Here is a 19,015-nt window from a genome sequence, read left to right as displayed (position 1 = left end):
CTAAGCATTGATATGAGGGTCTGAATACTATTACACTTCACACTTTTCAGATTTTTACTTGATTCAAGTATAAAAAAAACATGTATTATTTTCCTTCCACTTCATAAGTAATGTACTATATGTGCTGATCAATCACTTAACATCACAATAAAATACATTTAAGTTTGAGGTTGTAAGGTGTAGGGGTGTGCCATATCGTATCGTACGCGATAATATCGCCAAATTGTTTCAATATCGTGAGCGATATTATACCCTGAAATATGGTGCCATATCGCCCACCCCAAATTATTACATCAGGGTTCTACTTTTTTGCTGTTTTTAGCAAAAGAAAAATTCACACTGTTCTCATTTCCTATTATATATCTACTAGAGACAGATTATATATCTGTCCAGTATCATTTATTTTACTTTAATCCTGGATATATGGAGATATTTGGAGTGTATTATTATTGACTTCCTCTACAAATGAATGATTAATTACTGATTAATTTTTGATTACTGATTAATTTCTTGTATTGTTTAAAATCTCAGTTAAGGGTGTGCCATATCATATCGTATGCAATAAGAAGATTTATTACTCATTTTGGTGCAGTGGTGTATTGAAATCATTTTTTAAATTCAGTACTCATCACATCACCAAGAGTATCGTTATCGCAAAAATACCGTAAAATATCGTGATATAATTTTAGGGCCATATCGCCCACCCCTAGTAAGGTGATAAAATGCGAAAAAAGTTCAAGGGGTATTAATACTTTTGTAAGGAACTGTAGATGCTTCTAAGAAAGTGAGCAGTAAAAACAACACAACTCTTTCCTTTTTAAAATATCTTTTAATTTTTTTAAAGTTTCAAAAATAAGTTAAAACAGATGGACCTTGCTGAGGCTCAAAGTTCATTCACAAGCAACAACTTTCAGTGAAAGTAAAACGTCCGACATCTCCAACATGTTTGATTCAGGAACTGAAGCTACGTCTGGCATCGCTCTGCCATGTGTTTTACAGTAAAACACTTTAGACCGGATTCTGGGCATCGGTTAAGCCTAGTCTTAGACCAAAGAGAGGATCAAAAATTCTATTCTATCTATAATGTATATCAATCGGTTGATTGGTCTAAAATTAAGCGTATTCTATGTCCAAAAAACTAGCCCTTCAAGTAATATTTTTATCAAACTTCATTCAACCAGAATTCAAATCGAAGCTTGTGCTTATTTAATTTTCTTGATGTAGAAACATCAAAAATATATATATTTTTTTCGTTTCTTGGGTTGTGAAGGTCAGTAGGTCAGATTCATAAAACACATCACCAGATAAAAGGCTAATAACTGCATGTATAATAATAATTTCCTGCCGTCTTTATGGCTAAAACTGTCTAAGACTGAAAATTGAGACAATTCATCAATTTTTCATGTTCAAAATATTTTTTTTTTGTCAAAAGAGAAAAAGAAAAAGTAAAAATTCATGAGAACTATGTACATTTAAAAAAAAAATTGTCGGGGGCTCTAAATGGTGCAGCAGGCTATGATCTGGTTCAAATCCTGGTCATGCAACTTGCCATCAGCTGCCGGAGCCCTGAGAGAGCACAGTTGGTGTTGCTCTCTCTGGGTGGGTACAGTAGATGGTGCTCTTTTCTCCTCATCACTTCTAGGGTGATGTGGATCAGCACAAGGCGTCTGTGAGCTGATGTATCGGAACCGAGTTGCTGCGCTTTTCTCCGAGCGTTAGCGCTGTGATGATACTCAACAGTGATGCATCAGCAGCAGTTCAGGCTGTGTCTTTACTAATAAATGAATGTTTTATCTTGAAGCTAAAATTTACCAAATGGCCTTTCTATATGGCATTTTATAAACTTCAATTAGCTTGTATTGATTGAAAGTAGGATGCTAAGAACTGCCATGGTGGACTTTTGAATAGGATTTATTCATAGCAGAGGTTTGAATTCAAGTTCTGGGTTTTATGAATCTGGCCCAAAAAGCTTTTTTTTGTTTTTTAGATTTAAAAACAATACAAAAAAAACATTACATTTTAAACAGCACCACTGAAAACAAAATCAGGAGGAGTTTTACTCCAAGATAATCAACAGAATTTCCTTTAAAATGAGGATTTTAGTTTTTTTTTTTCTTGGTCATATTGACAATCACATGGAGAAAATCTGATCAATGTCCCTGAAGTGTTTTTTTTATGTATTTTTCAAAGCATATAATGCTAATTACTGTAGCCGTTCGTTCTCATGTCCTGTATGTGTGTGTTTGTGTGCGAGTGTGTGTGTGAGAGAGATTGTGTAAGAGTGTATGTGATTGACCTGTGTGTGTGAGGGGAATGTAACTCCCACAATCCTTCTGTGACCGTCCTCTGAACTGGTTTCGCTCGTTTGCACAGTAGTAAAAGCCACAAAAGACACAAACCAAAAACATTTACTCAAGAGCAACAAAAAAAGCCAACAAGACAAACGACACCCACCACACACACACTCACACATACACACATATGTGTACACACACACAGAATCTGACACACACACTTAGCTAAAGAAGAAAGCTAGGGGTCCACGAAGGACACTGCGATGTAGCGTGTGCCGCCGGTGGTGGGCAGTCCTTCGTGAAGGTGGGTTAGTCTTCCTGGATGCATGAAGCTCCACCCTTTTCTTGGAGACTCTATAGAGCAGTTATATCTGTGGAATCGACAGCCGCCGCCCTAAAAACAGAAGAGAAATATTAATACCAATATTTATATTAATTTATAGCTGATTTTAGACTTCTTACATGTAAAATCTACAGAATATACACAGTCAATGTACAATATTATAACCACCTCCTTGTTTCTACACACACTGTCCATCTTATCAGCTCTACTCAGACCCGTTCCAACAGGGCAAGCAAACCTATCAATTGCCTAATGCCCCCAGCTGGTCCCCCAAATGCTTTGAAACAGAGGTACCACTTTAAAATAAGACTACCTTTATAAAGGGTTTATAAATGGGTTACAACTAGTTTATAAATGGTTACTAATTAGGTTGTAAATGCCTTAAAAATCATTTATAATCAGTTATAACATATATATGTAGAAAGGGCAACAAAGACCCGTTGTTTGCCAAATAGTGAACCCACAGCCATCTATACTGTTGCCCTTTCTACATATGTGTTATAACTGATTATTAATGATTTTTAAGGCATTTACAACCTAATTAGTAACCATTAATAAACTAATTGTAAGTGGTACCGAAACTGGATGGATGGATGGATTGGATCTGTTTTAATGGCCATTGAGGGTAGAAACCCATTTTTTCCTTAATTTACACAGCCAATTCCCAACCCACTAATTAGGACGCCCCCTTTCATAAGTGATCCCCCAACACAAGAAGGGTGAAGACTAGCACATGCCTCCTCCGACACTGCTGCATTACCGAGTAGCATCACAGCTCTAACGCTTGGAGGAAAGCGCAGCGACTCGGTTCTGATACATCAGCTCACAGATGCCGCCTTAGATGCCACCCTAGGAGTGATGAGGTTAGAGAGCGCCATCTACTGTACCAACCTAGAGAGAGAGCAAAGCCAATTGTGCTCTCTCGGAGCTCCGGCAGCTGATGGCAAGCGGCATGGACCTAAAAAATGATCTTAATGCACTTGCCTGGAAATCGTCTCCTTTCTGATTGAGTGCTATGTTGATGGTGAAGGTGGAAGAGTCGTGGTGAGGTCTCAGGTAAGCCTGTCTGTCGGGCGTGTACTTCACCACGAAGTTCATGACAGCATAGCCCTGTAACACACAGTAAAATAACACAACACATCAACGGCCTGACGCTTAAAGCCCCTCACACATCGTTACACTCGCTGCTGCCTGGAGAGAGAACACACACACACAAACACACACACACTCCACAAAAGGAAAGTTTCCTGTGCAAACAGCAGCTCTCGAGAAGAACGGCCGTCTTTATTTGTCCCTGTCCCGAATTTACTGTGTAATGCATGAGCTCTGAAATAACAGCGGGCGAGCTGTGCTTACTGTAGCCCGCATTCCCCGACTCAAATCAAGCACAGAGATCGCTGATCTCATCCAGACAGCACACAGAGAACACAGCACAGCCAGAGAGAGAGGGTTTATAGCTGCTAAATCTGTCAGACCGGCTTTTTAAACAGACATGATTTCACACAGCATCATATCCTTCACTGCTTTTACTAGCAGACATTCCCTGGTGGAAAAACAATATATATATATACTCCATTGTACTTATTAAAACATATTGAGAAATGTCTAAGTATGTTTACTTACTTACAATTGTAATATAATATTAAAAGTATTAATATACATTAATATTATGCTTTCATCAAAAGTTTGAAAGTAAAATTTGATCATATTTTCTATAAAAAGTACAATAAAGTGTATTTAAAAAAAAATAGACTACTATGAAGTACACTTTTAGTTTAATGTAATGTATATACTTCTAAAATACTTGTTTCCAAATATACTTTTGTATTTTTTTTTTTAGAAAAATGTGTTAAAAAAAAAAAAAAAAAAAAACAGTAGTTCACTTAAAGTACAACGTATCATGTTTTTTAGACTTTTTGTAGAAAGTGAATTAAATCACTACATTGGTAAAATGTTTTAAATATATATTTATATATATTGCTCAATAATTGTAAATAGGAAAGCATAAATATAAGTAAATTATCGGATACAATGTAAAATAACACATTTAAATGTAAAAAAAAAAGTTAAGCAAATTTGTAACAGCGCTAAACATTGCAGTACAGTATATTAAAATATATTTTTATACCCAACGAAGTATACTAGAAGTCTGCTACACACAAAAGACAGGAACAAGAAGCATATTTGTACTCTAATGTAAATAGATCACACATATTTAACATATTTAATCAATTCTTAGTATATTTCTTATTAACCTGGTGTATTATAAATAGTGATACAGTTGTAATAGTCATTATTAAATGTATTAGCATTTTACTGTAAGCATATTTAAAATATGGGGTTACATACATGAATGTTTAAATGTTACTTAAGTATATTTAAAATAGTTCCATTTTAGGTTTAGTTCTATTTTTATTTTTATACAATTAAAGTATAATAATTGCAAAAAAGTTGTTCCATTTTATCACTCATTTTATCACTTTAATTATACTGATTAATAATAATGTGGATACAAGAACACTTTTTTGTTGCACTATAGCATAATAATGTTTAGTATACTTTAATCTACTTTTTTTCACTAGGGTTAGAAGAGTTGGCAGCAGGCTTTAGAAGAGTTTTCCAGGTTCGGGAAGGTTCAGTCCAGCCCACCTTGGTGTAATATCCAGAGAAAACCTTCAGCGTGACGGGAGAGATGAACTCTCTGAGAAAGTGCAGCCACTCCTTATCGTAATCGATCTGTCTCATGTGGATATCGTCAGTGGGGACGCTCTCGTAACCTCCAGTGATCCGTTTATCCTGTAAAGTGAAAACATGATTATTATAAAATAGGGCTATTTACACTGAAGTTATAAATATATTACATATATTTGGTATGTGCATTCATCCAGAGCCATCACAATAAAGACACTGAAAAGTTACTTTATTGTTAAATGTGAAATTCATATATTATATAAATGTATTACACACAGAGGGATCTATATTAAGCGTTTAATTCTTATTATGGCTTACAGCCAATGAAAACCCAAAAATCAGTGTCTCAGAAAATTACAATTATAATATAAGACCAATTGGTACTTTTGGCAGTGTGGGCTGTGTGCCAAATCCTGCTGGAAAATGAAATCTGCATCTCCATAAAAGTTGTCATTGTCAGGAAATGACCCAGGCAGGGAGACGAGGAGGCGGACACAAGTGCAGGTAGGGCGATATATAAATAATTTAATAAATAAATAACAAAGAAACACTGAATGAGGAACACGAAACAAAGATACACAAATAACCATAAACCAAAACAAATCCGAGAACAAACTAAACCAACTAGAGAAAAAGACAATAAATAAACAGGGAATATATACAATGGAAATAAACTAGAAAAATAAACACTAAGCAGGGGTATCTACAAGGAACTAACTGAAATAAACAAGAGACTAGAAACATAAAACTATAGATAAACACAGAGACTAAGGGCGCGAGGAACAGAGGCTATGAAACACAGAGAGACAAACGACAGAGGAAGGTGCAAAGACCGACAGAGACAAAGTGGCACAGGGGATCTATAAAAGGAAACAAGAAACACTCTAGAATTGGAAACACCTGGGGAAGGGGCGGAGCTACAAATGAGACACAGGTGGAAATCTACTAAGACGGGAGACACAGGGGAGCACAGGTCACGTGGGGAAGACACACAGAGACACGAGACAGGGCTAAGACCTGACAGTCATCAGCAGAGGGAAGCATGAAGTGCTGTAAGATTTTCCAGAAAAGCACTTCACTGACTTTAGACTTGGGCTTTGGAGATATATATATATATATATATATAAATTGCATCATTAAAAATAAAGTGATTTTCACCAGATTTAGAACATTAAATGCAATATTTGTATCCAAGATTGGAGTACAAAAAATATTATACTTGGTAGATATAATCTTCCTCTGGTACATATGTCAGCCAAAATGAGTATAGTGGGAATTTTCAGCAAAAGCATTGAACATGTATACATACAGCTCTGGAAAAAATTAAGAGAGCACTTCAGTTTCTGAATCAGTTTCTCTGAATTTGCTATTTATAGGTATATGTTTGAGTAAAATGAACATTGTTGTTTTAGTCTATAAACTACAGACAACATTTCTCCCAAATTCCAAAAAACAATATTGTCATTTAGAGCATTTTTTTGCAGAAAATGAGAAATGACTGAAATAACAAACAATTTAATCACGGTTTTCATGCATCTTGACATGTGTTCTCCTCCACCAGTCTTACACACTGCTTTTGGATAACTTTATGCCTTTACAGAACCTTTATGCAGTTCAGCTTGAAGGTTTGATGGCTTGTGAACATCCATCTTCCTCTTGATTATATTCCAGAGGTTTTTAATTTGGTAAAATCAAAGGAACTCATGATTTTTAAGTGGTGTCTTATTTTTTATTTTTTTTTACCAGAGCTGTATATATTTGGCATTGCACATCCTGCTATGTTTGCCAGTGCACCAATGGCAGGGCCACATGAATTATGGGAGCTGGAGAAAGGCCTGATAAATGGTGCCAAACAAACAGGACATTCCTTTTCTAAACTATGGTAATTTAACAGTTCTTATACTTTATTAAGTTTAATGTTCCATTAAAATGAGCAAAAGGCGTGTACTAATTCTCTTAATTAATCATGGGTGTGGTTAATTTTGGGCATAACGTGAAATAAACCAATCAGTGTGTCAGTTGTCATTCCCTTTAAGAGGCAGGTGAGCTCTGACTTTGGCGCGTTCATATCTTAACAGCGCAGAACTTTTGTGCGTCTTTTCTCTTGATTATTTTACAGATGTTTTCAAATTGGTGGAATCAAAGAAACTCGTGCCAGTGCACTAATGGCAGGGCGACATGAATTATGGGAGCTAGAGAAAGGCCTGATAAATGGTGTCAAAAGAACAGAACATTCCCTTTCCAAACTATGGTAATTTAACAGTTCTGATACTTTATTAAGTTGGTACCACTTTAAAATAAGACTACCTTTATAAAGGGTTTATAAATGGTTACTAATTAGGTTGTAAATGCCTTAAAAATCATTAATAATCAGTTATAACACATACATAGAAAAGGCAACAATGACCTGTTGTTTGTCAAACAGTGAACCCACAGCCATCTATATTGTTGCCCTTTCTACGTGTGTTATAACTGATGATAAATGATTTTTAAGGCATTTACAACCTAATTAGTAACTATTAATAAACTAATTGTAAACCATTTATGAACCCTTTATAAAGGTAGTCTTATTTTAAAGTGGTACCATTAAGTTTAATGTTCCATCACTAATTCTCTAACCTGGTGTTCAGCATGCATCAACACTCGCTGAGTAATGCTGCATAATGTCTGGGATAAAGGGAAAAGGAGCTGTTGCTGGATAAACCCCAGATCCTGTTCCTCTCGCCTCGTTCACCCGGCCAGACACATGTCTCTCTCTAATACACACCTCTAATACCGGCTACAGACGCAGAAACTTCCTCCAGTTTACCAAAGATTATGACTCTGAGCAAAGTGTTCCAGCCACAGCTTCAACTGACCTCGTGTCTTCCACCGGACCAGGACCCGAAGTGCTCCATCTCCTCCACCAGCTCATCACAGGCCCGCTCAGACAGCACAGGGAACCAGAACACATCTGGACAGGGCTGCACACACACACACACACACACACACACACACACACAGTGAGGCTTAAAACATCTGCACCAGTCCAGACAGCTGAGGATTGTCACTTTCAGGGTACATGATGTTCCAGCTAACTCAACCCAAACAAGTGGCAGTCTAGAGGAAGTGGGAAAAATGGATTTTTCCACCCATATTGGCCTAAAAAGTCTCTTAATGAATCTTTCAGTGGCTGTGGACATGATTAGTAGCTCAGCACACATTACATTTTATTATTTATTTTGTTTCAATATACAATAGTAAAACAAAAAAAAAACAATAAGGAAAACAATAGTACAAAATTTAATGTTTTCTACATTTATGGATAAAAACAGTCTTTTCCAAATATGCATACTCTCAGTGATCGCTGAAATAGAATAGAGCAAAACTACACCAGCTGTTTAGCTTTTACTCTACTTAATCCCCCAACACCAAGACCACACACTGTCAGTCTATGCACACGGCCAAGGCTCCCAAACACCAGGACTGTCAGTTGTTCGGTACTTCATCATTTTTGAGATATACAGCACATAATATTTTAAAAAGCACATAAAGCCTTTCTCTGACTTTGGGACACACAAACAATATCTGGTGTGTTAGCAATTCCTGAGAAAACCTCAAGCGATGCATCAAACCACACAGATTTAACTATGAAAATGTTTAAAAATCAATTATACCACAGTTAGTTACGACCCTGCAATGTGATTGGCTGAGAGGCGTCCTATGAGTGTCGTTATCAGCCGTTAATGCACTGTAACCGAAGTTACTCTCCATGTATTTATACTCCAGTACATACAGGTAACCTAGCAACGATGCAGCGCTTACAAGCCAAACATCAACAGCGCAGCTATGAACAGAGCAGTAATTGAATTAGAATTTTCTCGTCCTCTTTAACTCAAAATCTTTTAATAAACATCGATAATGGAACTGTGGTTTAATTGCAATAATACACACATGGTTCTTGCTATAACGTGTAATATTGACACTGCTGTGCTGATCTACAGCTATCAGGTCCACAAGTCTGTCATGTCAGGCAATACACAAGCCTTTAAGAGTGCTACAGAAATTACTTTTCTAAACACTTTTCTGTCTATTACCTGCATATGTGTTTAAATATTTAATATTAATCTACAATGTAGTAAATAATACCAACAAATACACTGCCTGGCCAAAAAAAAAAATATTGCCACCAAAAACGGTACCACACTAATATTTCACTGGACCGTCTTTATCTTTGATTGCGTTGACGCATTCACTGTGGCATTGTTTCGATAAGCTTCTACAATGTAACAAGATTTATCATTTCAATCCAGTGTTGCTGCATTAATTTTTCACCAAGATCTTGCAGCAGCATTGATGATGGTAGAGTCTGACCACTGCACAAAGCAGCTCTTCTCCATCCAGCACATCCCAAAGATTCTCAATGAGGTTAAGATCTGGACTCTGTGGTGAACTCTCTCTCAATCCATGTGTGAAAATTATGATCTCATGCTCCCTGAATCCTGAACTCTTTCACTATTCCAGCACCATGAATCCTGACATTGTCATTTTGGAATATAAAGAAAAAAATCCATTGATGGAATAACCTGGTCTATATTCAGTATATTCAGGTAGTCAGCTGACCTCATTCTTTCAGCACATACTGTTGCTGAACCTAAGCCTGAAGACCAACTGCAGCATCAACCAACCCCACATCATTTACTTACTTACATTTAGCTGTACCTCCATGCACAACCATGTCTCATCTTGTATCCAGGCTATAGGCAGCCCAACACAGTATTCAAGAGCTCGTCTTTAATTGTTCAGCTTTCCCAAAATAAAGTTAATTTTACTTTATTATTATTGAAATCACTATATCATCATTCCATTCATTTCCACTCCAACAATGAACTTCTTTGTGCATTATTATTTTCTTTTCTGTTTGTCAGTAAGTGTAACTGATGGTTATCTAGTAACCCTGACAGCGGTAAAAGAGAGGGTCATGTCTCTACCTGCTCCAGATGGTTATGTGTGAAGATCTGAGTGTAGTTGGGATGGATATATTTCTCCCTCCATTCCTGTAGAGAGAAAGAAAGAGAGGTTTGAATAGGGTTGTATATTCAACAGCCCTGCATACCGATCAGAGCTTAGCCCGCTATATTACGTTCCTTCAGTCTGCACTGACTAAACACACTGTTTATCAAACCCTGAGGTCACTTAGAGCTCACATACAGACCCTCTCTACATTCAAACAGCAGGCTTTTACCCCAGAGACTAAAACACACACACTCTAAACTCCATCTGATTGTTAGCATTCAGAGCCGTCTCCATGTATAAACAGTGTCTGATGAGCAGGAACATCTGCACACTCACCACGGGATTCTCGAATATCTGCCATAAGTCGTTGTTCAGGCGGGAGGTGTTGTAGTTGGCTGTGGAAATAAGTCTTCCGAACTCGTGACGGTTTGTAATGTACATGAAAACGCCCTGTAGCATACAGACAAAATTAGATTAGACCTGATAAACACAATAAAACAACATAAATAACACAATAAAACAACATTTAGGCTGTATTTTAATGAAAATTAAGGAGAAATAGCATTTGCTTAAAAATTAATACCACTAGTGCATCTCAAAAAATGTTATTATCATTAAAAGTTACAGTAATATATTTCAGTAATTCAGTTCCTAAATTACTGTGAAACTCATATATTATATAGATTTACTACACACAGAGTGATCTACTATAAAAGTTTATTTTTTCATTGTTGATGTTTATGGCTTACAGCCAATTAAAGTGTCTCAGAAAATTTGATTTAAAAAAATTAGATTTAAGACCAATTGGTCCTTTTGGCAGTGTGGGCAGTGTGCCAAGTCCTGCTGGAAAATGAAAGCAGATGACATGGCTCTCCAAACCATCACTGATCATCAGTAAATTTTACATTTCATTTGGAGGAAGAGTGGACAGACACACAGTCCAAGCTGCTTGAGGTCTAGTGCGAAGTTTCCACCAATCAGTGATGGTTTGGAGAGACATGTCATCTGCTGGTGTTGATCCACTGTGTTTTATTATCAAGTCTAAAGTCAGTGCAGTTTTGTTTTCCCACAAAATCTTACAGCACTTCATGCTTCCCTCTGCTACTGACAACGTTTATGGAAATGCGGATTTCATTTTCCAGCAGGACTTGGCACACTGCCCACACTGCAGAAAGTACCGACTGGTCTATAATATAATATTCTAATTTTCTGAAACACTGATGTTGGGTTTTTGATAGGCTGTGAGCCATAATCATCAATAATAAAAGAAAAAATAAACTCTTAAAATAGATCACTCTGTGTGTAATACATCTTTATAATATATGAGTTTCACATTTTGAACTGAATTACTGAAATAAGGTAACTTTTCACTTATGTTAAATTTGTTTGAGATGCACTAGCACATAGAGAGGTAGAAACGCCTGTAATTGCTTGAAGGGGAATGCATCAGATTTTTTTCTTGCTTAATAAAGTACAAACAAAGCTATTCAGAGCTATTCGTTTGGTGAGAAGATTTTAGAGTAATCTACTAAGTCAGAACTATTCACAGTGGTGGAGGTGGTGATACAGATATACAGAGAAAGTATATATACTGTGTATTTTCAATGAGTATATTAAATAGAAAATGCACTTTTAGTATTATTTTTTTTCACGAATATAAACTTATTTTGAATGCTCTTAAGTATACTTCATTTTCACAAGTGATGTTTATATAAATGGAGCATTTTCTCCTTCTTTGTATGGTTTGGTTTGTTTTCACACAGGAGAAAATTCAAGCTCGCCAAAACGTCTCAAAACAAACCATGCGAGAAAACTCTCCACCTATTGGTCAGACCAGTCTGGGGTGGAGCAAAAAAGTAAATACAAGAAGAAGGTCCTGCATTCCAGACTAGTGCAGGTATTTGTTTGTAGCTGCACTAATTACCTGGGTAATATATCAGGTTAATCTGCACCTGGCACAGTTGTTTGGGTCCTTACCAGAGTGCGATTGCAGTATTTTCTGTATATACCTGCTTAAACTGCTCAAATCACATTAAGAGTGAAAATAATACAGAATCTGAATATTTTTCCCATAATTGAACATTTTAGTGTTATAGGCTGCTGTAGGTTACATTTTGTACCTTCTTTGCTGCTGTATTTTATTCAATGTTTAGATTCTCATTTAGTATAGTAAATGCTGTGGCTATATTTGTGTTGCAAGGCATTAAAGGAGAACTTTTTTTGTGCATTTTGCCCCGATAAATCGTTTTTTTACACATTTATCCAGGCTCAATGTAGCGCCACACTTTAAAACGAGGCATTAATAACTTTAAGTTTATTAAAAAACAGTGTTTACAACCCAAAGCAAGCTTAGGTTACACTACAGGTTGTAAACCGCAGTTTTTAATAAGCTTTTTGTGCACTTTTAAAGTTCTTAATGCCTTGTTTTAAATGTCAGGGCTCTACGGATTCTACCAAAGAGGTGTGGAGCTGGATAACGGTGTAAAAAGCAATTTATCTGCATTTGCAAATTGTGCCCCATTAAAACCCATTCTAGCATGTTTTGACAAACTGCACAAAATTGCTGGATCTCAGAAGGCTGCGGGAGAGTGGAGGTGGGCTATTTTACAATGGTTAGTCTTCTTTATCATGTTTTACTACACCAAAAGAATTCTCCTTTAAGACATTGCAATCCAATCTGTGTATCATTTCTTCATTTGATATTCAATTGAGAATCAAAATAGGAAAATAAAAAAAAAAACATTAATTATTTAATTTTTCATTTCATGTCAATACCAAAAACAAATAACGGCTTGTATTTTCTGTTTTTTATTTGAAGATCCAAACAAAAATGGGACAGAAGCTTGATTTAGGTTTCTACCAGGGTCTTATTCGGATTACCGTTCCACCTTAAATGCGTACTGCAATCATACACAGACGGTAATCCTTCATCAGGATAAGATTTATTAAGACGCCAACGCCACAGACCATTTTCTTGAAGAGAATCTAAACTTTACTTCGCAGGGTTTCTGCTGCATTTTATTTCGAGTTTTGCACAAAAATGAACATAATATAGCACATTCTGGTCATGAATAAAGGAAATAAACATTTTACTGGTGAAGGTTGACTGTCTGTGTTTTATTGTAGTGAGCATTTAAGCTGGAACGGTAATCTGAATAAATCACTGGTGAAAAATTTAATTCTTGATTCTTGATTTTTTTTTCCCAATTTAGTTTGGCCCATCAAATAAAAAACAGAAAATACAAGCAGTTATTCATTTTTTGGTATTATATTCAAAAACGAGAAACAAAATAATTATTATTATTTTTTTTTTTCTAATTTTGATTCTCAATTGAATATCAAATGAACGAATGATACATGGATCTCATCCCCACCACTGTAAAGAAGTCTGTAACTGAGTCAGGTAACGTTGTCAAAATTAAAGCACTCTGAATAACTTTGTTGGAATCCCAAGTATTAAATCTGGATTTGCAGAATTCCCCATTCATTTCTTTTTTATTAATCATCATCTACGCTGATTAATCTGTACTTATTACTGGGAGGGGAGGGGGGTAGAAGTGAGGAGGGAGGGGAAGGAGGCAGTTTATTTTTTTTTTTAGTGTTGTATTTGAAGGAGGGGACAGAGGGGACTTTTACTATGAAGCAGGGAGTCAAGAGGTTGGGTGGGGATCTTGCATTTGGGCGTGTGAACCTCCATGACATGCTCTCAGTCTATGCTTTACCTGCTCTATAGCAATTCATAGCCTGGTGGCACCAAAACCACCATCGCCATCGCTATCTCCATCAGCACTGGAGAAAATGATTATTATTATTATTTTTTTTGCAGGTGTTCCTGAATAGGCTGAGATAGGTCAGATAGGAGGGATGGGAGGGGTAATAATGCAGCTTTATGTTACTGGTGAGCCTGGGGGTTTTTGCCCTTGGAAAAAGCAGTTACTGCAAGGAATTCTGGGAGTTGCTCATCATCGCTGGCTTTCGTTTTTTAAGGGAAGTGGGATAATTTATGGACGACTGTAAATACGGTAAACTATGACTGAAAACAGGTGCTTTCTTCTCATTTCGATTCATAAAAAACACAGTTTTAACCCTTCAGCTCGCAGCATCACTTTCACAAAGGATTTCAGAGCAGAGATTCAGACTGCATTCCAAACTGATCTCAGTGTTAAATCAAACATTCAGTACGTCTACAAGGACATGCATGTAAAATCTCATATATCTGATCATATTATACATCCTTAAGAGGGTCATAAAATTAGAATTTAGTACATTGGTCATGCATGTTAAATCTCCTGAATGTATTTAGTATTAAGAAATACTATTGATCTACTCAGATTGTGTGCATAATCTGATATACAGTCATGCCAAAAAAAATTAGGACACCCTATAAAAAAATTGTTGGTACCACTTTAAAATAAGGGTTTTTAGATATATAGTTTATAAAGGAGTTTATTAATGTTATTAATTAGGTTGTAAATACTTTTGTAAACTATTAATAAGCAGTAAATAGAACACGTAAATAGAAAGGATAATAGTGGTCTGATGTTTGCCAAATAGTGATTCCACATTAACATATAGAACATACAAATGAGCATATGAACATAGATGTCACATTTATGTCACATTTATATTTATGCTATAGAACATTTGTCACTATATGTCACTATTAAATGACATATCTAGTTTTAGTTACTTATTAAAACAATGTTTTCTTATTCGTTGCCTCAGGGCAACAATATACAGTAGATACAATAGACAGTTAGACCACGTTTGCTAGGGAAATAATGCTTATGCTAATAAAAGCATGCTAATAATGTTAATAAAAACAGTGTTATTATTTTGCTCCTAATAAAACAAACTTTTCCTCTCAAGCATATTGGATTTCTGCTAATTATGTGTTATAATTATGTTTAAACAAAATAAAGTGCGAGTGCTCCAGCAGACTAAGGCTCTGGCAATATGATTGTGAAATTGCTGATTCAAATCCTGGTCATGCAGCTTGCCGTCAGCTGCCGGAGCCCCGAGAGAGCAAAATTGGCCCTCTTGGTCTCTCTGGGTGGCTAGATGCCACTTTTTGCCCTCATCACTCTAAAGGGTGATGTCGTTCAACACAAGGCACTGCCACTATGATCATGAGATTGCTGGTTCAAATCCTGGTCATGCAGCTTGCCTGTCAGCTGCGGGAGCCCTGAGAGAGCACAACTGGCCTTGTTCGCTCTGGGTGGGTAGATGGCACTTTTTCCCCTCATCACTCATAGTGTGATGTCAATCAGCACAAGGCGCTGCCACTATGATCGGAAGATTACTGGTCCAAATCCTGTTCATGCAGCTTGCCGTCGGCTACCAGAGCCCTGAGAGAGCACAATTGGCTTTGCTCTCTCTGGTTGTGTACAGTAGATGGCGGTCTTTTCCTTCATCACTCCTAGGGTGATGTGGATCAGCACAAGTCATCTGTGAGCTGGTGTATCGGAACCAAGTCGCTGCGCTTTCCTCCGAGCGTTAGCGCTGTGATGCTACTCAGCAATGTTGCATCAGCAGCAGTTCAAAAAGAGGCGGTGGCTGACTTAGGGAATATGCAATTGCCCAAGAAATTAGAAATAAATAATAAATAATTAAGGGTGTCCTATTTTTTTTCACATGACTATACAGTACAATAGGTCATCTAACTTTTGATCTAATAATTTCATATCGCAGGTTAGTTTCAACAGTGTCAAACAGTGCATTGCGAACCGTTCGTAAAAGTGATGCTTCCATAGGTAACAGCAAAGAGCATGATTGTGTTCATCACAGAGAGGAAATATAAATATAATATAGAGGAATCAAAAAAAGAATATATAAGGAACCTTTGGGGGTCTGAGCATATGGAATGATTCCGGAGAAGGAGAGTCTTTCTCTCTCTGTATCGTCTAAAACGAAGGAAAAGCACCATGTAAGTTTCCAGTTCTGCTCAGAAGACATAAGAGAGAGTGAGAGGGAAGACGGGAGTGTGGAGGGTGGAGAGGTCAGATGCCTGTGCAGAAGAGCAGCGAGGCTGGCCTGCAAAACACGCTACTGGGTTTAGAGTTTACACACCGGGAGGGAAGAGGGTGTGTGCACAGGCTTGGTGTTAGATAGTGATGAGCATGCTGAACATGGACAGTAAATATGTATAAATAATTGGGGAGCAGATCTCAATCCAGTCCTTGAAGATCTAAAGCTGATCCACTTTGCGACTCACAACATTCGTGAGCCAGATTAGAACATTAGACTGTTTAAAATGTTCAAAAGAAATAATATAAAATTATTAATAAGAAGTAATCAGTGGCCTGGAACTGACTTACTAGTGAGGCTGCTTGTCTGTAATTAACATCATAATTATTGCAAGACTTTTAAGTCATTTTAATACAAAAAACTTGAATGCAAATGAGCTGACAACACACATAGCAGTACTGTACATATGCTATGTATATTGCATAGTTGTAGTGCAATCTTTGTAAATGTACAGTACCAGTCAGAAGTCTGGACACTTCTTAAATTTAGTGTTTTTTTTATTGTTCAAAAATGTTCTGCATTGTAGATTAATACTAAACTATGAAGACAAACATTAATTAATTGATTATTCAGTAAACCAAAAAAAAAAAAAAAACTGTCACGCTCTCATTCTGTTTTGTGTATTTCCTGTTCTATCTCTTTGTTTCTCTCTTTTCCCATGCCTATCTGTTTTTTCCTAGCTTTCTTGTGCTTTATTTTTCCTAGTGTGTAGTTTGTAACTCTGCCCCCTTGTTACCTGTCCCCAGTTGTTTTCTTTTTCCTGTCTACTTTTGTATATATAAATCAGTAGTGTGCAGTGAGGCCCTTCGAACCGTTCAGAGAAGGGGTGTCAATAAGTGCAACTAATTCAAAGCATCAGTCTTTGTCGTAAAAAGTCGTAAAACAGCACGCATGCTGGATTAGTTCAATAGTTAGCTAACTATCATAGAATTGTGACTGCAAATCAGACAGATATTGTATCGTATCTAATTAAAACGCCTTTTTAAAGGCTGCCCTTCAATGTGAAACTTATTCACTGGTGAGTTTTTGTGTGTACTTAATGTTTTGGCTGATTGTTGGGTCTGTTGTATATTTTTGTGGTTTGTCAAGACAGAGAATATGTAGTTATTATAATATTTATTCATGTGTTTGTCTGCCGATTGCAGAAGGGGTACCCACAAAATTGGTCTGCTAAGTTGTAGGTCTTTCTTTTTTTTCTGTCTGAGTGTACTTTGTGTTTATTGTGTTTTTCTGTCTGTTTAGTACATGATCAGTTGTAAAGTAGTGAAGGGGTAGAGTTACAGGTATACAGTGAATAGTGAATATTTGAGGAATGTTCTAATACATACTCCAGATTATGAGAAGCAAGAACAGCTCAACTAATTAAAGAAAAATACTTTAAGAAATTAAGCTCAGTCATTATGAAAAAAAAAAAAGAACTTCGAAAGTATCGTTAAGTGAAGGCATAAAGACCATCAAAAACATAAATGAAGAAACTGGCACTCATCAGAACCACCCTAGTAAAGGAAGAGCAACAGTTTCCTCTGTTGCACAGGATAGGTTCATCAGAGCTCCCCAAATAAGAGTATTTTGGTTTGTTTAACACTTTTAAGTTACTACATGATTCCGTATGTGTTCCTTCATAGTCTGGATGACTTTACTATTCATTTACTATGTAGATAAATACAAATAAAATCAACTGTATCATAACAGATTTTGTGGACTGGCTGGACGTCTTTGAGGACTGGATTGAGAAGCTCGGAGTTTAGATTAGAGAAATGAATGAAAGGCAACAAAGAAAGCCAGCCAGACATTTCCATTCCCACAGGTCAAAGGTCACAGATAAAGTGTGGAGAGTGGAGGAATGACGGGGCACAAATGGAGAGGAAAGGCGGCAAATGCATCACAGATGATAACGCAAACACAGCCGCCATGCCATGAACACAAACAGCACACTGATACACTGATACACAGTCAGATACTTGCCAGTTATTTCTCTGAGTCTCAGAAGTGCAGCAGATGTTTTAAAGCATTAAGAAACATTACGACATTTACCAACTAACCCACTGTCTCTGAGAGACATCTACTTACAGAATAATTACAGTTTCCCTCTAAAATGTACATAAATATACTTACTTATGTAATAATGCACATGCAATACATACTAGATGTGAAGTTAAGGAACATTAATCAAACACTGTTAACTGTTCTGTTAAGTAAACCCCACAAATAAATAATATTTTGCATAATCTCCTCTTTATACTTACATACAGAAATTTAATGTTTAATATTTGCTGTCCTTAAGCCCTATCCAGATGGGATTAGTTTCTCGGGGGGTCCTGGGATAATTTTCTCTTTTTTTAAGAGGGTTTTTTATCCTCTGTGATTTTATTCCTGTGCAGAACGACCACATATATTTTTTTTAGATATGCTCTTAAAAAAATTACAGGCTGAATTACCACACTGTGGTACTTTTAATTTAAATGTAATTTTTAATTTTTGAGTTTCGTCACCTCACATTTAATAAAATAGCTACTTGTTTTATATGCGAGTCGTCAACCACGCACACAATGCAGTTTAATTAGAGTGTGTCAGTGTGTCTTTGCTGTCGTAACGTCAGGAAAAGTACAACCATGCACAGCTCTAAATTTATTTAATTATTCATGAGTGTGTTTTGGGTGTAATA

At 36.5% G+C, this 19,015-nt stretch overlaps 1 protein-coding gene across 4 annotated transcripts in view; it reads right to left on the bottom strand.

Moving 5' to 3' along the window:
- Positions 1 to 809: 809 nt before the first annotated feature.
- Positions 810 to 19,015, bottom strand: part of plod2 (procollagen-lysine, 2-oxoglutarate 5-dioxygenase 2) — a 113,522-nt gene continuing 95,316 nt past the window's right edge. For 3 of the 4 annotated variants that reach the window (XM_049480339.1, XM_049480338.1, XM_022673378.2), the window contains 7 exons: positions 16,164 to 16,226; positions 10,660 to 10,773; positions 10,299 to 10,364; positions 8,187 to 8,291; positions 5,287 to 5,433; positions 3,622 to 3,747; positions 810 to 2,688 (listed from right to left, as the gene is read on the bottom strand). In XM_049480339.1, the coding sequence (XP_049336296.1) occupies positions 2,533 to 2,688; positions 3,622 to 3,747; positions 5,287 to 5,433; positions 8,187 to 8,291; positions 10,299 to 10,364; positions 10,660 to 10,773; positions 16,164 to 16,226 (777 nt within the window). In that variant the 3' untranslated portion in view covers positions 810 to 2,532. The remainder of the gene's footprint in view (positions 2,689 to 3,621; positions 3,748 to 5,286; positions 5,434 to 8,186; positions 8,292 to 10,298; positions 10,365 to 10,659; positions 10,774 to 16,163; positions 16,227 to 19,015) is intronic. The other variant, XM_022673379.2, reaches the window with a different exon arrangement.

The sequence above is a fragment of the Astyanax mexicanus genome, chromosome 6, assembly GCF_023375975.1.
Source record: "Astyanax mexicanus isolate ESR-SI-001 chromosome 6, AstMex3_surface, whole genome shotgun sequence".
In the NCBI taxonomy this organism is placed as follows: domain Eukaryota; kingdom Metazoa; phylum Chordata; class Actinopteri; order Characiformes; family Acestrorhamphidae; genus Astyanax; species Astyanax mexicanus.
Note: the sequence above shows the minus strand (reverse complement) of the source record. Positions and strands in the feature narration are given on the sequence as shown.